The 21,570-nt window shown below is 41.5% G+C and overlaps 1 protein-coding gene across 2 annotated transcripts in view; it reads left to right on the forward strand.

The window, feature by feature from the left end:
- Window positions 1-21,570, forward strand: part of PTPRG (protein tyrosine phosphatase receptor type G) — a 400,862-nt gene that overhangs the window by 319,006 nt on the left and 60,286 nt on the right. For both annotated transcript variants that reach the window (XM_035338056.1, XM_035338057.1), the window contains 3 exons: window positions 1,296-1,345; window positions 3,342-4,137; window positions 12,259-12,391. In XM_035338056.1, the coding sequence (XP_035193947.1) occupies window positions 1,296-1,345; window positions 3,342-4,137; window positions 12,259-12,391 (979 nt within the window). The remainder of the gene's footprint in view (window positions 1-1,295; window positions 1,346-3,341; window positions 4,138-12,258; window positions 12,392-21,570) is intronic.

Consider the following 21,570-nt stretch of genomic DNA (forward strand, 5'->3'; position numbering starts at 1 on the left):
AAGGGCTAAAGGTTTGATTCTGCCTGGGAATTTATTGCTAATGTTTTTATTAAGTAGGGCAAAATTCATCTCTGCTGAGAGCACTGCATCCCACTCCAGATGTGTAAAGCTTGGAATGAGAAAACAAAAAAAGCAGAGAGTTAAAAATTCAAATTCTTATGGTGAAGCAAAGAGTTACATTAGTTAGGTCTGATGCTGTATAAATAATAGAGGCTTTTTAATTATTTTTTTTTTTTTTTTTTTTTTTTTGGAAAATCGGGCTTTAATCCTAACCTTCTAGACCTTAGCATCTGAAATATATCAAACTGTGGACACAATTTAGTTGTGTTCCAGTGCCTATGGCATGTGCCATGGTGTTAGCAGCATTGCAGGGAGAGCAGGGATCAGATGAGAAATGTCCCATCCAAGCAGTATCTCCTATGTAGCTCACAGTTTCTTAGTTACTTATCTCTTATCTCAGTGTAGTGTTACGGAGTTTAAGTGCCAGGCAGAAGTCAGAAGCCTGTGTATTCCTGATTGTGGCCTCTTTAAGCAGATGATAGAATGGAAAGATTCTTTGAATTTGAGCGTGATGCCTATTTAATTACAGTTAAAGGAGTAAATCCTTATTGACAGTTTTGACAGATACTGGCTGGGAACTCTAGCCCAGCGTTCAAAACAGTGGAAGTGGTACCCACATCTGCAGTGGAAGTAAATGTTATGTTTCCTTCCATAAAGAATTTATTTTCCAAATCTTTGGCTGTACATAGGATCTAACCTAAAAATAGCATTCACCTGAGCTTTCAAAACATTCTTCAGAGTTTGATTATAGTTGTACTTCAGGTAAATAGTGACAAAGATAATATTATCATAAGGACAGAAAGAAACTATTATCATCAGCTGCTCTGGCTTCCTGTGTAAGTCAGGACATTTCTTTCAACTTGGGTTTGAAGGAGAGCATGTGTTTTCTGGCAGTGTACTTAACATCAGCATTACCAGGCCTGAATAAAGGCAAACAAATCTCTCTTTAGTCACAAGTGCAAAGTTAGGTGAGTAATACCAAGGTTGCCTTAACTCCAGACTGAGATCAGCACACGTTTTGGACTTCATTGCATGGAACAGGTCTTCTCTGACATTTTCCTGTCAAGTCTTTGGTTAGTTACCAGTTTGTTCACAGGCCTCAATTTCTTTACCCTCCTGACAGGTTTAATAGTAGAAATTCAGCAATTGTTTAGCAAGAATTGTAGAGTGATATGGCTGTCAATTCCTGACTCTCTTGCCAATCCACTGAAATGCTGTTATTCTTTGTTTCTCAGCTAACACTACTCGAATTTTCGAGGGGACCAGAATTGTGAAAACAGGAGTGGTAAGTTGTGGTCATAAATCACTGCCTTGAGCTGATGGGCATTGGTAATTTGGGGCAGCGTTCCCACCAGGTGGCAGCACGATGTTGTAAATCTGCAGCAGGCCTGTGCTTTCCTGGGAAGGTGGTTGTTCAAACCTGCCACAGAAGGTTTCATAACCTACCTAAAATATTGAAGGGATTTTGGCTTTCTTGCTTCACATTCCGAGAGCCTTAACCACTGGGGAATCAAGTGTTAAAAAATCTTCCAAACTATATATTGAGTTCATTTAGAGGGGATACCTAATCTTAATGCTGACTGTGGAAATAAACGTAACTGCTTTTATTAACTGTATAACCAAAAGTCTATGCAACAAGAATCAGGCTTCATGCACAGCATCTTCATTCATCCAGTGCTTTATCTGCTACTCTGTGAATAAAACCTTAACAAACTTTTTGTTTTAATTTTAATTCAGGTGAGACACTAACAATCACTGAAAAAGGCTTTTGTATTCCAGAATCAGAAATGTTGATACATTTATAGTAAAAATGGAACACATTCTTTCAGTTTTGAAAGTGCCTGATGAGGTTACTTAAACTATCCGTAACCTAAAATTCTTGTATTCAGTGTACCGAACTGTTCAATCAGATTTATGGACTGTATTCATGCTATTGAATTTGCTATAAGTACATTGCTTCTGGTTTTATTCTGTTCCAGTTTGATATACTCCCTAGTAAGCAAGTAACGCATACAAAGCTTGAATTTGAATGATTAATGTTTGTTTAATGATGTATAGAGGTATTCCACACTTATAAAATCTGCTGTCAAATTTTAATACTCAGTCCAGCTTTGAGACCATACATGCCAGCAACAAGCAAATCTCACAACGCCTTAGGGATTTATGCTGATAAGTATCCAAAAGTGTAGATGCTTATTTAAAGTTTTGGCTTGAAATCTTTAAAGCACAGGTTTTCTTTTGAGATCTCTGTTTCTCTGTGATTGCAGCTGGTCAAAAATAACATGAGAAAGCCTTTCTTGTTTTGCTGCAGTATTTCAACTACATGGCCTGATTGAAACCGGGAATTGCAGAGAGATACAGATATACTGTTAAGTTACAGATTTCAGTTCCAGAAATGCATAGACATTTTATGGTGTTGTTCAAGGTTTAGTAGGACCTATTTAACTCTTGTGTGCCCTTGTATGATGTGTGCATTTCCACCTAACACTCTTCTTGCTGATGAATTCAGTACTGTGAGACATTTTTGAATAAGTTGGAGAGGGAACATAGTAAAGTGGTCTGAGCAGAAATGTTGATCCCGGCTCTTGCACAGAAATACTCCTTGGCCTTAGACAACTGTTTGAACTTCAGCATTTTTTCCACATGTAATTTAAGGAGGTGGATTACTTGTCTAGTTCTTCAAATATATACCAAGGTTCAGATAGGTAAATTTAGGAAATAGTACCATCCAAGGCCCTCACAAAGCATGTGAGAAGAGCCGGAGTTCCCTGTCAGAGCAGACCCACCAGCCATGGATGCACACATTGGCAGCAATGCTCTTATTCTGGGACAGCCCTTATGTAATACTGCATTTTTAAACTTATGCATTCTGAGGATTAAAGAGATGTGAGTAATGCAGCTAAACTCATTAAACTTCTTTAAATCTTTTCCCACCCCAAGAGGACACTTTACACACAAGTCACCAGTGATGTGCGTGGATAAGGTCCCCCTGTAAAATAAAGATAACAATAAAGAGGCTTTTGAAGATAATGATTATTCAGAAATGGCAAACACAAGTTTCCTCTCAGTGGTGTTTGCCATAGCATGGCTCTGTTGCTTATGGTATTCCTGGCTTGGCCTTGAGTCTCGATGGTTTAGGTCTTTCGTTTTTAAAAGCAGAATTGCATTTGTGTAGAAAGGGAGGGAAAGCAAAGAAAATTGATCCCAGGTAGTATACTGGGGACCCTGCTGATGCTCTCTGCTGTGTTTTCTTCCTCTCTGCTGTCGTTGACCTCCTCAAGCCCACGGCCTCTCCTGCCTCCTCAGCCGACATGGCTCCCATCAGTTCTGGCTCCTCCACATGGACCTCCTCGGGGCTTCCCTTCTCCTTTGTGTCCATGGCCACGGGGATGGGGCCTTCCTCCAGTGGCAGCCAGGCCACCGTGGCCTCGGTGGTGACCAGCACCTTGCTGGCGGGGCTGGGATTCAGCGGTGGCGGCATCTCCTCCTTCCCCAGCAGCGTGTGGCCCACCCGCCTCCCCGCGGCGGCCGCCCCCAGCAAGCAGGCCGGCCGGCCGGTGGTAGCTAGCACAGAGGCCGCGGCCGCTGCCTCCCCAGGGCCAGAGCGGGACTCGGCGCTGACGAAGGACAGCGAGGGAGCCGAGGAGGGGGAAAAGGATGAAAAGAGTGAAAGTGAGGACGGAGAGAGGGAGCATGAGGAAGAAGATGAAAAGGATGCCGAGAAGAAGGAGAAAAGCAGGGCGACGGCAGCCACGGAGGCACGCAATAGCACAGAGCCCAGTGTGGCCACGGCTTCCCCCAACCGGACTGCTGAGGAGGAAGGAAATAAAACCATATCGGGTGAAGAGCCAAACCAAAACGTTGCCCCCAAGGCTGGACACCCTGAGGAGAGTTTTACCGAAGCAGATGCTCAGCCCCAGCCTCTCCCTTCCACCCAAGTGCCGCCAACATTCACCAACGAACTTTACCTGGGGAAGATCCCAAAAAGACCAGAGACAACAAGAAAACCTCCTCCAAAGGATGACAGGTTTCCAGAGGAATACCCTTCAGATAACAAATTCATCACCATTAACCCAGGTGAGTGGCCTTGTTTTTACCAGCATAAGACTGCTGGAAAATTGCACAAACCAAATTCCTTACTGATGTCCAGTTGATAGATTTTTTGGTGCATGGATTCCACGATAGACAGGTCATCACAGGACCAAACCAACAAATTATTGCTGGGGGAAAGAGAGAGGAAAGAATGATATTTTATTAGGACAGATTTGTGCTACTTGTTCTTCTTACTAGAAGAGGAAATTTGGAAAAAATGTTTTGGAAAAGGCTACATGAAGTGGTTGTTTTTGTTGTCCTTTTTAAGGGGGGGGGAATGCATTGAAGTATGGTTTTGAAATTAATTTGGAAGGTTGGTTGCTCTGCAGAGCTGGTGTTTCATAGGAAGCTTGCTCTGTATGCTCTAAGCTAATTTTGCTTATCTGCAGGATTCTCCCTGATTGGTTTTGAGACATTCTCCCAAATTTGGGAATGTTGGTGGTCTATTTCTCACCGCAAAATCTACGTGCTCTGGTCTTTTAAGACCAAGTACCTTTTGCACTATGCTTACCTTGTGATTTTTTTTTCCCCTGTGGAAAAAAAAAAAAAAAATAGCCAGGCAGAGCTCACAGGTTTGCTATGTTTGTCTTGATGAGAATTAATGATGCTCCTGTACACATCAACTGTGGATGTATGTACCCACTCCACAGTATGTGCACAGCAAGTACAACCTTTGGAGGCATATCCTGGTGATCTTGTGCACCAAGTCTTGTGTGGTCAGAATTTGCTGCACAAGCCTATGCAAACAGATGCCCCTGGTGCTCCCAATTCGCTGTGCAGAAGGTCCATGCACGTATTCCTGCTTGGGAAGCTCTACGCACTGGTGAGGAAAAATTTGCAAGGAGCAAACAGAGTGCTTTCATACAGATCTATTTGCAGAGTAAGGACTGGGATTTAGATATGGCAATGAGTTTGTCTGAGTGATTGTATATATTACTACAGCATTTATAAGATAGTGCATGTTTTTATTCTTTGATGTTTTTATTGTTTATTTTGCTAATCTATAGACTGTTTTATAATTTTGGTGTTTTTTTCATCAAAGCAGCTCTGGAGTTAGAATACTGTGAAAAAAATTAAATGTTTATTTTTCCCTACACTTACAAACACAAAAATGCAGACATTGTGCACTCAGTTATAGCTCAGAACCAATTTAAAAAACAAAGCTAAATCCAGTCTTTAATAATATTTGTTACAGAAATGCTGACCTGACTGTAATGCTGTGAATCATAACTGTTCTGTAAGAGAACAGATTAATGACGAAGCCAAGAAACCTGCACCAGGATTTGTGTATATATATATATATAATACACTGCTGTTTTTCTTATTCCTCACCCGGCCATCTTCTTCAAAGTCCAGTGCTCCCACTAAGTGTGATGTGAGATGCCTGTCAGGCAGCTTTCAACACGCCACTTGCCCTAAAAATCTTTTAGCAGGAAGGAGGGAACTTGTCCTCACTGTGCTTTGCAATGCTGAGAGTCGGCATTCAGCACCATTTAGGTTTGAACCCCAACTGTTTAATCTGCCTGGGTGAATCTGCCTCTGGAGTGGCTGTCTTTAGTTGGTCTTACTTTCTGCTTCCAGATTTCTCATGCACCAGATTCTTCAGTGGCCCAAATATGACATCCCTTATATAAGCCCTAGCAAAAGCCCTTATGGCTTATTCTCAGCCTAATGTAAATTGAAGGAAAGATGGGTAGCTGGTCATGCTTCTTAGCTCCTGACAAAGGGATTGTTGTTAGATTCGTTTTTATTCCATGAAGAAGATAAAAATCAATGAAGAGTTGAGGAAATATTGTTCATATTGCTAAGAAGTACTTGCTGGTTGTATCCTCTTAGTCTGTAGTGATTTCTGTCTCTTTTTAGCATGCAGAGAGCTATTGCTGAAAGTGGTTCAATACAGCTTTGCCTCCTACCAGACAGGCTCTTTTAAGAGCTCTGCTCACTTTCAGGCTTGGAGGCTTGAAGTGACCCTACCTGAAGACTGCACACAAAGATGGATCGGTCTTGAAAGGACTCTGCAAATTAGGTTTTTCCGTGCTTATATGGGGGGAGAATAACTTCTGAAGATCCTTGTATCTTAAACATCTGGCTTCCATGTGTAGAAAATAAAATCTGAAATAACCACCATTAGCTGAGGGAAAAGATATAAGAAAATGTCATCTGTTTCACCCAAACTGACCTTGGTTGAATCTTTGTTAAACCTCTGGTTACATACCTGCCCACAAGGGAAGGAGCTGTACCACATTTTCAGCTTCACAGAAAAGCCTCTCCCAGATCCTTCAGGGAACCGAGGAGGCTATTTGGTGGCAAAAGGGAAAGAATGGCTCTTCAGAGAAGAAGGTTGCATTGCATTTGTGCTACTTTCCCTGAGGTACAGGTTCATTCCCTGTCCTTCACTTCAAGGGGGAGAAGCTAGGCTGTTCACAACTTTGGCAACTCCTTGCCTAGAGGTTGGGTAAAGCTAACACTTTTCAACTCTGAGAAGGTTTTGAGATGCTTACTGGTTTGGGGACAGAGGCTCTCAGTCTTTCTGTACCAGATGTGAGGATCTTGTCCTTCAAAGTCTCTTCAGATGAGTTTTTCCTCCATTTCTTTGCATTTTTTGTCTCCGGGCTGCTTCAATGAATAGCTGAGGTCTACTTTACTAGGAATTTGCCCAAATATTTCACTAGATGTGTCTGAGTAAGGCCTGGCTGGCCTTTTGGGATTGTTAGCACTGTGAGAAGACTTAGGAACGCAGATGGAGGAACTTTCCCCCAGGCTACATCTGGGTCACCAAAGATTCCTGCCAGCAAAACCCACACCTGAGAAATTGGCCCATAAGCCAAACACAACCACGAAGCCTGACACTGGTTTCTTCAGGTTAATTTTTTTCCATAGCAATATGGAAATCTGTAATTCGTACAAAAACAGACCAGACCTAGCTCATGCAAGAAGTTGAGTTCATTGAAACTCCAGGCATAAGCAAGACCTCTTCCTGTGAGAAAAGGACTTACAGATTTTCCACAACCAGGTGAACCTGAGATCAAGACAACAGCTAGCAAAGTCAAGAGGATATTGCCAGAATTGTCTGAAATAATTCCTGAGGATCAGGACAGTTAAACAAAGGCGAAACTCACTTCTGAAATGAGCTGAAACAACGCCGCTGCAGCTTACTGTGTCCCATACAGGGCAGAAACTATTTTGGATGCATCCTTTCATTGGGAAATCAGTTCTTAAATAGCTGTCAGGGTTTCCAAAATGTTTTTGTGAGTAGAAAGTTTAATCATTTTAAAGAGTAGAAAATTGTTTCATAACAATGTACACTTGTAAAATTAATTATATAGCATCAAATTAGCAGTTGTAAGGAGATAACTGAATGGGGAAGTACTCACGAGTATGGATGATTAGAGGAGAGCAGGGAACACATGAGAAATTACGGGGAAAGTGCGAGGCCAATTAGTACAGCAAGGCTCATTTTCTTTTAGTGCTTATTTCACACACACATACACACACCTCTCCTGAGGCCATGTCATTATTTTCCAAATGGCATTGGCCTCTTCTTGTCTGGTGGTATTGGCCAACGCTAATGATTTTCTTCTGTCACTGAGCGCTTGCTTGCATTCTCCTCTTTCATTTTCCTGATCATCCCTTTCTCTGTTTTGTTGCCCACATTAGACTAATTGTACCTTTGATCTGCAACTGTTACACACGCAGCTGCTCAGCATTGTCCATGACTCTGAAACCTGAAAATTAGAAAAACAGCAATTAGAATGATGCTCTCCCCTCCTCCCTCCCCTCAAAAAAAAAAAAAAAAGGAAATAAAAAAGGAAATAGGATGATTCAGTTTAATCAGGCTAGACAGACACAACCCAACAGAATTTTGGTTTGTTGTGCCAGACAGTTAAACAGATCCTTTGTACTTGATAGGATATAAAGAAAGGGCTGTTGTGAGCAAAGTAATATATGTCTGGCTGGGGCTTTTGCCCGAGTCATGAGCAGAGCCTAAAAACAGAGACCTGTGTTAGGACCTTGATCGAAACTTCATCGGGGTCCTCCCATCCTCACTGCCCACCCACTTGTTTTGAGTTCCTCTGGTGAGAGGGCTGTGTAGAGAGCCATATACTTTTAACAGAGTGAATTTTAGTTTTTAGAACAGTCTTTGCCAGGTCTGAGGTTACGAAAGCCTTTCGGGGGTAACCTCATTAAGATAATTAAACATCTGTGTAATTCTTTCTTTCTCCATACACAGCAAGGATTATTAGGCTCTATTTTCATGTGGCACATGAGCCATTTTGTATGGCAGTTTATGGAAGCAAGCAGTAAAATGGCTTGTGTATAAAAGAATTGGATTACTGAAAAAAAAATTGATGCGTGCAAACAGTATGAATCTCAGTTATCCGACATCAGGTTTAAACATGATTGGCATCCGTTTACAAAACAGCGAAAAGCCGTGCTTAGTTGTGTGCAGCTCCTAAGTATGAATACTGCATAAATGCCTTTAAAAAAATGGGAGAAAATGAGCTTGTGTGAAAGTGATCTTTTTTAAAAGAACATACATTTTTGCCTTTTCATAGTTGAATAACATGGCCAATATTATTTTCCAGAATTAACTGATAGTTTTCTATAAGCCTGTAATTTTGTTTACTCAAAGGAGGGGTGAGCAGGTGACTTTCTTTTAAGTGACCAGAGGGACAGAGACAATTCTGCCGTGGAGGTTTTATTTGGGCATGCAGAACATGTATTGTCATGGTTATCGGTATCTGCAACAGTACAACAAACAGAACTTTGTACTGGTGGCTTGTGCAATATCAAGGGATGATAAAGGAAAGTTTCAAAAGAAAAAGGCAGATACATTATATATTAAGGCTGTGGTTGCTTATTATAGCACGCAGTGTAACTTCAGGGAAATAAACACGTTTCTATTCTCAGTAACCAATTACCAAGAATATCCAGAAAAACAGTACATTTCACAGACTGTAGAATGCCTTGACCTTTGGGCAGGAGTTTCACTGGCAAAGCACCCCTCACTGCCCAGTACTCCCTGATATTCTCCATGCCAGGGCCTCATCCATTAAGCAGTACCTGGATGGCACTGCTGAATGGGTGGTTCACAGGAAAGCAAGCATTGCAGATTTTATAGATGTAGACGTTGATTTAGCAATGCTGGGCTGGTGTCATGTGGGACCTCCTGAAACAGATACGCTGTAATAATTTTTATTCCTTCCTACCGGGATGTATTCCAAGCCAGTAAAAGGCAAACTGAATTAATTCAACGAAGGCATATGCCACTGGAAACTGTTTACATTTCTTAGAAAAAAATGGAGTTTCCTGGTCCATTTTTAAGCTTTTTATTTTTTTTTTCCCCTGAAGTAGTTACATGGGCACAGTCACAAGGATATGCTGTTGGTGCTACATGCCTCAACATTCTTACTTTAGAAAAGAAAGAGTAAAATGCTGAGTATTTTCTATTGTACAGTATTTTGTTATGAGAAAACCAGGAAGATATAAGAGCCCAGATTTGTCCTTTGTGTATTTTCTTCATTTTTTTTCCACATTACCCAGTGTGCTTTTTTTAGGCTCTTTTGCAATGACACTCGAGAGACACCTGCCAGCACTCCAGCTGTACTGCTGTGCTTCTGGCCCCAGCTGTCATTCTAGAACAACTTTTATTGGTGTTGGTTTGTTTAACCTCTCTCAACACTTTACTACAGCACTGGAAAACACCTAAGACTTTCTCTTCAAAGACAGTACAGGAATGGTTTATGTTTTTCTTCAGCACATCACTGCTTGGGCATTCCCAACTGGAAGCCGGGGCCAGCCGTCAGCATGCAAGAATGGCATTTGCAATTCTGGCACTCAGCATACTGAGCGCTTACTGATCCTCACATCTGTGGTATACAGAGTTGGCAGGGTCAGATAAGTGTGTTCTCCACAGTAGACTGAGTAAGAGGAGCATCATGAGCATTGCAGAATTTAATAGCTTGCACTGGGACTCTAGCCCATGCTGTGCTTACAATGGAATTTAATTTTCTTTCCATGCAAACAAAAACATACGTTTTGGGGTTGAAATATGTGGAGGTAAAACTGAATAGAATATTGTCCTTGGTGTGAAATGAAGTAATACCCATATAGATGTAAAGTGGTAGGACCATTTGGCTCCTTACTAAGATTTATTACATTGCATGCTTTTTACTTTGTCTTTTTTGCCATTCTGATTAGCAACACCTCCCAGACTTAATTTTTTCAGGATTTGCAATGCACTGATAAAGACCAATGCCTCAAGGCTTACGATTTCTGCAGGTTTTATAAATACAGAGAATAAGCCTTTGCTCTAATTGTAGGGTTGTTCTTTTCCTTACTCCTTGCTGATCAAGGAAATCAAAAACCTATCTTGAAAATGGTGTGTAGTATATTATTAGTATGCTGTGAAGACTAACGCTCACCACGTGCTCTAAGTACGTCGTGTGCCTGTTCTGCAGTGGTTCTGTTGGTAACCTCGGTAGCCGTTCTTACTGAAGTTGGAGACCAGTGGCTACTCACCTCTCTTTTGATCAGTTCTACACTCAGTGCACGTTCACTTCCACCAAACATCCCTCTGATTAGCACCTCATTTAGGTTGCTTGCTAAAGGGCATTACCTCCATCAGCCTAGTTGTTAGAACTAGAAAGATTTCTTGCTGGGCTTGCAGCAGCCTGCAGCCTTGCGCTGTTTGCAGCAGTCAGGCGAAAGCATTTACAATTAACCTTTACTTCCGTGTTAGTTGAATTTTACTCCTGCCTATGGAGGAATATAATCTAAATGCTATTAAAATAGAGTATGACTTCATATTATGTGACATCTGGTGACTTCCAATTATCTGTGTTTTGCCTGCCTACGGTGAAAAGGCAATTATGTTCTTCTGGTAGGATTTGCAGCAGTTTCAGAAGATACGATAATACAATAGCGAACGAGGGCAAGGAAGCACATTGGTAAGGATGGACCTGATGGTCTAATAAGCAGAATTCAAGTGTGTATGTTTCAATCCTCAGTTCAAATCAGAAGCTGTTTACACTAATCCTTTCCCATTACATCCTGTTGACAGTCATTAATCAATTACTGTCTGTTTTTTTAGGAAACATGGATGAAATACAGAACCTGCTTCTGTATTTTTTGTATATAATCAAAGTCTGACTACCATGTCATCAGAATCATACAATATCCTAAGTTGGAAGGGACTCACAGGGATCTTTGAGTCCACACAGGATTAACTGAAAATCTTATCTAAAATCCCTGTTCATCAAGCTGTCTTGAATTTGCACAGTTTTGGTGGGTTTTGACATACAGTGTAGGTGCAGGGTCTATTCTTATTAGTTCTAGTACCTGAAGAACTCCTAGATATTTATCTTATATATGATACAGTAATTTTGGCATGGTATTAGAGACATGCAAAAAGTGAAAATGAAGTTACTCGGCCAGCTCTCATATATTGACCAACTTTAATTTTGTTCAAAAGCTGCCGCATAACAATTTCTTCTGTCAGTTACAACACATACTATTCATTCATTCATCCATCCATCTTGACAATCCATATGCTAAAAAGTGCTTTCGTATGCAGTAACTCACCAGATTGTGACAATTCAGCAAATGATGTGACATGACACCCAGCATGTTGAGGATTTTTTATTTGAAGATAGTTACCAAGAAATTTATTTCTGAAGCGGAGTATTATGCTGAGCTTTGCAAACAGGGTTGTCCTGCAGTGTTGAGAAACAGGGTGCATTTACCTGCAAACACTGATGATGGTGCAAAACATTTACTTTGCTGCTGTGGTGGAATGACTTGGCAGGGTCCTCCACATCTGATAATAGGTGCTTGTGAGATAGAGTCCTAAAATTGTGCATGAGACTGTAATTACAGGCAGCAGTAAAATCTAAGCCGTATGAGGCAATAAACACCATACTTTTGTGCTCTAATGTTTCAGACTAAAGACAAATGGAATCCCATCCTGCAATTAGAAGATCTTTGCTCCGAGTGTTTGCTCATAACATGTAAAATGCACAAGTTATTTGTTTTGCTTATACATATTTCCATATAGTAACTCTGTTTACACTTAATAATTATCTTTATTATGTGTTTAATGCACAGCTGACAAGAACAGCTCCAGCATGGCCACGAGACCTTCTCCTGGTAAAATGGAATGGATCATCCCACTTATTGTGGTCTCAGCACTGACCTTCGTGTGCCTCATTCTTCTCATTGCTGTGCTTGTCTACTGGAGGTGAGCCTGTTTTCTTTAGATGGGGAAGCTGATCATGATTTAAAACACATTTTGGATGGTATTTTTTAATGTGGTCCCATATTTTTTATTTTATTGGATGTTACAGTGTTAGATGCATTAGTTATCTCTCCAGATGCTAAAACAGCTCTGTTGGTTAATGATTCAGCTGTCTCAAATACTAAATTTTTGTGTCAAGAAAATTAAGTTACTAGTAGCAATGGTAGAACCAGCTGTAATGTCAACAAATATTTTCATAATTAGTTCATTTTAGGTAGCTATTAAAAGCCTAGTGACACTGTACTAGCTTCCATGTGTAACTTTGCCACTGACTTTCTATGGGATCTTAAGGTGTTCATTCTTTTCCTTTGACTTTACTTCTACAAAAGGGAGATAAAGTTGTTGCACGTTACATAGCAATGCTCTGTGTAGGAGCTCCTTAGCATTGGTGAAGCATTCACAAGTACAGACTGCAAGATCTTGCAAGTAAAGATTGCCTCTTAAAAAGAGATAGCATCCTTTACACCAACCAGGCTCAGTGGTGGAAATTAAGTTTAGCATCAGCAAATCCAACTGCAGATGATTTAGAGTAAAACAAAACCTGTGGTGCCTTCTTATGCCAGAACCGTAACTCTAAGATAACTCATTTTTCTTGTAGTGAAAATTAGCCAGGCATTAGTCTTATACAAGGCATTTTGGAATTATTTCAAAATCTGCTTAGATGGGACACAGAAAGTAGCTTTGGTGAGAAATAGCGGTCTATTGATCATTGTACCTGCAGAATCAATTAAAAACATACCAATCTGTTTTTCAATGCACCCATTTCACTGGCAATTAATTGGCCAAATTGTTGAGACTGGAAACATTCTAAAGTATATTGACAAGGAGATGACAATACTCTTGTGAAATTCATTTCTATTAACAGTTGCAAGTAATTAACACGATTACAGTAATACAGTGAATAAAATAGCAGTGATATGTGCACAAATGCTAAAGTTGCAAAGGTTCTGAACATCCCAATTTAGTGTCCTATCCTTCAGTATACCGCTTTTCCTAAATCTTTCTCATTTTTTTTCATTTGAAGAACTAAGCTTGGTCATGTTCATACCAGACAAGCCCTTGAAGTATATGGTGTATCCTGAAGCAGTGTGCTAATAGGCTAGTAGTATTTATCTTGCATTGATACAAAATGCTCTTCTAAGGAGGAAGTGTTTAGAAATAAAATGCTAACAGCAGTTATCAAGAAGAGTGTTGGTACCTCTCATTGTTGATCCTGCTTGGCAGGAGGGTTGGATTAGATGATGGTCAGGCACCCTCAACCATTCTGTGATTCTGCAGTGGGTGGAGAGAAATACTTGCAAATTTAATAACAGTACTCTCCCTGAGAGAATATTAAAATTGGAAAGTACTGGCTTAGTGACCAATTGTTAGAGAGTAATTTTTGGTAAATACTGTTTTTTTTATAGATCATAACATTAGTCAAGTCTCAAATCAAGATACATTACTTAAATGCCTTTTATCTTTCAAACTCCAAACCATCTACTTCATAACGTTTTTATTTGCTTAGCAATAACAAACAGGCACATAAATCAAGGAAGTGAACAAAAGCTTTAACTGAAACCAAATTATTTTTCCAGTAATGTTGTTTGTTGTTTAGCATAACAAAACATTTTTGTTGCAGCAATTGGTTTTTATCTTCTCTCTGTAATTTGCCATGAGTAGTTAACGTTCATCAATAGCTTTGGTAGAATTATGAACATGTAATACGTGAATACCCTTGACAGTAGTGGATCAATTTTTTGTGTATAATTGATGCTAAAAAAATGTAGAGATTTAAAATTAATGTAGACATGGAAGGTATGTCACATAACAGTCAGAAGTTCTGGATAAATATGAAGCAACAAATTGGAGAACAATAAGCAAACTTGAAGGCACATGTTCTCAATTCAAAATAAGCTGCTGTTCCTAACTTCATAGCTCTGAGGACTTTTTTTCACAGAGATCAAGTACAAAAGAAGTAAATGTGTGTTTTAGAATAAATCAACAAGGAACTAGAACACAAATTGTCCCCGGTAACATTTCACGTTGTGCAGACCATGTCATTGAAGTGGTAACACAACATTTTGTGTGCCCTTTTCAGTGTGGTTACCATTCTTCAGGAAAAATAAAATGTTTATCTTTGTAAGTGCTTCAAAGAAAGGGAAAAACAGAACCTCAAACACCTCAGTCTAATTTACGAGTTTGAAAGGAACAGTGATCTGGATTTTCAGGAAGAAATACTTAGCTTAAAATGTAATAGGCAACATATGGAATAATTTGCTAATTAACACCATCAAAGCAAATGGCATGAAAATGAGTTTGAGACAGATTTTTGAGTAAGGGAAACATGGTACTGAAGTGCACAACAGAGAAACACTTGCTATGAAAGGATAACCCTCAAGGGGACAGGCATGCTGGACCAAGGGGTCTTCTCCTGCACAGCAATTCTTTGTTCTCGTGTGAGAAAAAGCATTACAAAATACAACCCAGAGAACTAGAAAATGCAGAAGAGACATGGTTACCCTTTGGCGATACATTTTAAGGGTAAAACAAACGATATTTTCCCTTTTTCATTTCTGAGCATTAGTGGGAATAAGGACATTGGACAACAGAGGTGACATAAGTAGAACAATGAAGCAGAGCAAAGCCTTCTGCTTCTTTGCATTACATCAGTGCCCTGTTACCCAGGGACCAAAATAAGGAGTTAAGGGTTTGCTTAGGAAGGTTTGGCAAAACGTTTATCTCTGTTCTGCTCCTTTGTATCTCATTCTGTGATAGAACTGAAGTTTTGTGGTGATGTCTTGTTGGAAAGAAGCTTTGTTTTTTGTTCCCTTTATGTGAAAAGGTGAGTGAAAGGAAGCAGCCTCTGTTTGATGAAGCTTTCCCTATATCTGTGGAACTTCCACGCTGTGTTCATTAGAGACTTCTTGTAATTTAATATATTTGGGAATGATTTGTCCCATTTCTGAACAAGACTCCCTTATTTGCAGAGGTAATTTGCTGTTCTCAGTTCCTTTTCCATGTGGATCCTGGACAAATGGCGAAAGAATATGATTGATGTTGAAGAGAAAGGGTCACTTCCTTCTTTTTAGCACCATGGCCATCTCAGTAATGAAAAGGGATGGGAACTTAGAGGCAAGCAGCCGCTCTGAATTACCTTTCTACTAAAGTTTCCTGAATTCAGTACTTTTTAATGGCACCGCTGTGCAAAGAGGGCTATGTGATTTTAAGTTGGTAGAATGGAAAATAAATTAGGTCAGCATAATGAAGCTGCAAAGATTGCCCTGCCTCATACCCCAGGACAATGAAGAGAGTGGTACCACGGGATGGCCAGGAGGCAGGGAGGTGCACTGGGGCTGGTTGGGAGTTTGGCTTCACAGCAGGAGGGCTGTAGTTCAACAGTTTGCTTCTGTGCATCTTTGATTTCTCTTACAGAAAAGCTGGCCTGGCTGGTCCTTGAGTTGTCATGTGCATGACGAAAGAAGCTGCTGCTCCAAGTTCTAGCACCTGAAACTGATTTCTTGTAGTGCAGAGAATTAGAGTCTTAGCAGATAGAAAATATGAGGAGGCCAGATCCATGTAGTACTCAACATTCAGCATTCGCTTCCGCAGTGGCACAATGGTATTTCTTTTTTCTGCTTTCATTCCATTCGTACTAGTTCCTGACATTGGGTTCTGTCTGGACAACCACTGCGTATTTCGGAGAACTATTCACTCCGATTTTATGATCTTTCATTGGAGCACTACCAGCTCATCTAGAGCCCATTCGAGCGTGTGCATCGTAAGCTGCAGTTTCCCAAGCACATTATTTTTGTGTTTCTGGGCATTTGTTTTGCATCTGTGATTTTATACCCAGACTCAGTATCATGAGATCCTTCTGCAGTTCTTCAAGGTCAGTTTAAAATTTGACTTGGATTTTCTGCCATCTTTGCCACTGTTACTCTCAAAGCCTTTTCTACAAGCTTTGAGAATTGCAGCGTGTGTTGGCAGTGACCTCCAAACTATTTAGGGATTGCGTGTGACTTCAGTTTTTTTGCAACAAGGCAAGTTCCTACAGCATGCTGAGCCATGCTGTGCCTTGAAACTTTCACTGTATTCCTGTCACAACTTGAAGAAGTCCTGAATATTGACACTGTAAGGGAAACCCAGGGTCAGTGGCACTTTCTCACAGAGGTGCAGGAGTGTGAATAGGGTTGGGAAATCAACTAAAATGCTAAGATGCACATTACATTCTGTCTCTTTAGAATAAAGAAAGGAGTTTTAGGAGTGACTGGTGACCTTCCCCTGATTGTTTTCCATTCTGATTTTTAATATAAATACTACAATACCATAGACTGTGGTTTCAAAGGGGGAAATAAGCAGAGAATATTAAGAAGCAATTAAGATTTTAGAGTTTAGCCAACAGCAACTTTTAAATGGGAACTAAATTATAGCCATTTCTCATTTTCAGCTAAGAGGAAGAAATTAATTCACAACTATAGCTGGAGAGTTTTCTGTTTCTTTCTTTTCTGCAGATACCATAATTCACCTCTGAATTATTGCCACTATCAACATTGTGATCCCAAAGACAAAGCAGGAATGTTGTATTGCATTTCTTATTAAATCAAGCTGTTTATACAGTGCTAATATGTTTACATTCAGGAGGGATTTTTGGAACAACACAGCTGCTGCCTTTCAAAGAGCAAGCAAGCTTACATTGCTTGTTTATAGTCATGTGTGTATAGGAGACAGCTTGGGAAAAAGAGGCCTTTAAATTTCCTTAGGCAAAACTGTACAGAATTTAAAAGAAGAGTTTTCTTAGGTTCTGGTAAGCATCCTACTGAATTGAGCAGAGGCCCTGGAACAGGTCCTGTGTCAGAGCCTCACACTTCTTCAGCAGTGCCCTTCTGTGCAGAGGAAATGACATTGAGCACCAGGAGATGTGGGTTCTTTTTCTGACTGTCATTGATTTTCTGTGTGACCCGGGGCCAAGTCACTTATGGTTTGACTGCATTGTTGTTGACCTCGGTGGCAAAGACCTCACTGGGAGCAAGCTCGGGTGTTCAGTATTTCAGCACCTGAACTCAGTCACTGGTGAAATAGTACCAAAGAAGGTCAGTTAGCTGTATTTGTAAATCAGTTTGCAAATTAGAACAATAAGCTTCAGCGTAAGACCAAGGACAGTTGTAGTTACCATGTCTAATGACCGTGCCTTGGAAAACCACCATTTGGTGTTAAATTCTGGGTAACTTGTGCTGCCGCATAGCTAAGAGTGTTAAAACTTCATTGGGAAAAAAATGTGAACTTTTGCCTGTAGGAGGTTGTAAAAAGTGCTGAAATTGTTATTTGAACCTATCTTTAGATTTTATTTTATGAGTACACAGTGTGTTGTTCATCTACTGTACTGATTGAAAAAGGAACATTGCAAATTTACAGACCTTTGTAAAATTGCTTGCTTACAATGATAAAAGCTGCTTTCAGCTTACTCTAAAATACTTGTGATTCTGCTCGCTTTCTCACTCTTGGAGGATCCTAGGTAACACTTTCTGAGAGTCTGTGTGTTGATTTTAAGAATGACTTGGGTGCAGTTGCTAGTGTATTTATTTCAGCAGCAGTGAATCAAGCACCCTCCTCTGTTCCTGCCCTTGCGCTGCCCTCTGTGATACCAAAGCAAATGTTTGTACAACTACGTGATGAGCTGGATTGAGAAATAATCCATGCGTGTTGTTGGTTGTTTTTTTTTTTTTTTTGGTTTTGCTGTTTTTGTTTTAAAAAAGAGGGGGTCCTTCATGCCCTGATTTAAACCAGATTAACTCCCAGTCTGGTCCATGCAGTAACCAGAGAGAGTTAACACCAGCATAACCAAGGGAGCAGCAAGAGGCAGGAAGGAGCAGGAAGGATGGGGATGCTTGCGCTGACGCTGCCCCAGTGGTGCCAGGGGACCATGTCCTCTTGGCTTGAGGACAGCAGTGCCCAAGGGTGCAACCCACATTGTCACAGGCAGCGGGGAGAATTAACCAAGAGGAGAGATTTCCTGAGCTGGGAGACGGGCAGCATTACATGCAGATGAGGAGAAACGTGGAGGTGAGCTTTGTGTCTTAAACCAGTGACCATCCCAGTTTGGAGGGTCAGTAACCAGCCGTGCCCTGTTCACGCCGAACAGGACGTGCCTGCATTTTGCTCTGGAATTGGCTGCACGTAGTTTTGTGTGATGGAAAGCAGCATCAGGGGGATCACTGCCCAGCAAGCAGCATGCAGCCTGGCCTGGGTTTGGAGCCCTCTGATCTCCCTGCCTCAACCTAGGCAATGCAGGGAAAGCGCTCCAGCTTTTATGGCAGAAGACCCAGGCTGTATTTGGTTTTGCCAGTGCTGGAGGTGAAGGTACTGAAACAGTGGGCCCTTTTGTGTGCTGGATCTCAAAGCACTGCTCGTTTTCATTAAAGGGGAGCAGGCCTGTGATCATCTCCCTCTTATCCCGCACGGGGAGCCGAGCTCAGGCTTTGTGCCGACGGCAGGCAGCTTGCTTTCCAGCCTGAAGCTCAGGGCAGCCACTCGTTGCTTGTTCTCGCTGTTGGCACCGTTCTTTGAGAGCTTGTCGGGGAAAATCGATAGGAAAAAATCTCCAACTGCATCCCTGCTCTCATCTGGCGATGTGCAGCCTACAGTGAGGGGGGAGAGCCCATGAGAAGAAACGCTTATGCCAAGGTGTAGTGCAGTGCTGCTCTTCCTCCCCTCGTGGGCCTGTGGGGTTTTATCCTCTCTTCTCACTGGGACTTGGGAAGGATCCGGCCCGGCTGCCCTGTGAGGGTTGGTGGGGTGCTGGGGCCTACTCTGCACAGGCACAGCTGGCATGGGCGAGCACAGGGGAGGCCTCGACACCACATCCCGCACCACCCGTCCTTCCCAACGTCTTCCTCACATCTTCCTCAGTACCCATTTCCCAAACGGCTACTTGAGGCCTTTCAGCAATCACAGGAGTTGTCAGTTGTTATAGTAACGGACCCCCTGCTGCTGAATTGGCCCTGAGATGCCCATTTGGGCTTTTGAACAGACTAACTCATGCTCATTAGACAAAAAAGAGAGAGAGACAGATTTGCAGATGGAAAGTTGCTTTTTAAGCATGCTGGATGATCTGTTAAGAGCTAGATTGTGGAAGGGGGCATGTTATCTAATTATATGCCTGTTACTTTTACTCTTCTTTAATTAACACTAGTTTTACTTTTTCTTGCGATGCAAAACACTGCAAGATTTTGGATTCCTCCCTGGTGAGGTCGGTAGCGAGCTGCTGCTTTACAAACAAACAATTGTTGTCTTAAGAAAGGAGAAAGAAAAGAAGTCAGAGGGAAGTTAAAATAAGTGAAATTCATGTCAGATTTCCAGAACTGTAATGGTATCTACAAAACTCAGAAAAGAGCATTTCTAATCCTCGTTGTACAACATCAGGAGCAACACCAAAAATTAATGAGCACGTTTTGACCCAGGGATGTCCCACTTCAAGGAAACAGCACGGTCTAGATCTTGCTTCAGGTTTAAATCTGAACAGCACCACTGATATTAACAGAGTGACTCTGAATAACTGCTATCGGTTAATTCAGACCTTGCCCTCATAAATCTGAGTCCACATAACTGTAGAACCTGAGTCACCTTAAACGGGTTCTCAGGAGCACAAAAGTGCAATAACAAGTTACTTCTTGCCAGGTGTTTGAAGCCAGCTTCTTCCTGTGTCATGCATGGCCAGCCTTCATCTGAATTTCATGAGGCAGCATTCTTCTCTCAGCTGTCATGTAAATGAAAAGCAAATCCAGATCTACAGCAGGCTGGTCTATCTCCAGGTGTAAGGAGGACTGTGGTTGTGAGAGGTGAGGTGTATCTCACAAGATACGCCTTTTCTTTGAGGAAGCTGGTCAGACCATACGGGCAGGCAGCATTGTTAGCTGAGAGGGGATGCAAGTGTTCCTGTAGATAAAAGGGATCAGCAAGGAATAAATGATCTTCTGCATCCATTGTGCTTAGGATGAGGAGTCTTAGGTTTAAATTGCAGCAAGGGAGGAATTTAGGTCTGACATTAGAAAAAGCTTTATGATAGGAAAGACAATAAAGCAGCGGACTACAGAATTTCCATCATTTCTATGTTCCAAAAAAAGGTTAAGCAGCCATTTGTCAGGCGCAGCACAGGAGACATCGATCCTGCATGGGAGCTCAGAGGCTCATTCTCCACAGCACTGCCACACAGGCTTTAAGGCACACATGCAAGTACAGGAAAAGAGGAGGAATTGGAGTAGTGTGATAAATTGTCCTGTGAATCACAGACCAGAAGGCTGAAAAAGTGTTTAGAAGACACCGTGCAAATGCATTACGTTTAAAGTGAGTAACGTGAAGCCAGTAAAAGAGCACATCTAAGAAGTGGGGTAAGGACAGAGGGGGAGCTGTAGCTTTGGGTGGGGAGAGGAAAATACAAATGGGCAGGAAAGAAACGGCACAGGCAGCTTGCAGAGGACAGCTGTGTCAGGAGACCGCAGGTTGGTGGAAAGAAATCTGTTTGGAGTTTGATTCCATCTGCTCTCCTGCAGCAGTGGGCCTAAAATTAAGGAAGAATTGAGAGTACAATGATAGGAAGATTGGAAAAAGAAGAGCAGGGGTGAGCCTAGTTGAGGTTTGTTACCCCTGTTGGGTGTTATCTGAAGCATCCATCTGTATTTCATACGTCAACACTGCCATTAGCAGCTGCGAGTGCCAGCATGAGGCCATCCCTCGTGTCAAGGGAAAGGACCCTGCGAGCAAGCACCTAGGGTGGCTGAATCAACCCATCCACAGAGAGCTCGTTATGGGAAAGTATTTCCTTGCAGAGCAGACAGGGAACAGCAATTGCTTAAAGAGCTAAATTCTCAGAGCTACGAAGCCTCGCACAAATCACCCGTCCCAATCCAGGCAGTCCTGGTGCCTGCTGGATTGTAGTTATTTTTATCAGTACATTTAAATGAGAGCTCTTAGTTGAAACTATGCTTGTTCCACAGCTCCTGGGTTGTTTGTACCGTGCGGGTCAGTTGTGTGAATGTCTTTTCTGCAGGCACTTTTATGAACTCAGTGGGAGCCCCGATCTGCATCACCTCCTTTTTAAAAAGATAATGTCAAGCATGCAATCGTAAGTCAAACAACAGCAAAAT

This window comes from Oxyura jamaicensis, chromosome 12 (assembly GCF_011077185.1).
Source record: "Oxyura jamaicensis isolate SHBP4307 breed ruddy duck chromosome 12, BPBGC_Ojam_1.0, whole genome shotgun sequence".
Lineage (NCBI taxonomy): Eukaryota > Metazoa > Chordata > Aves > Anseriformes > Anatidae > Oxyura > Oxyura jamaicensis.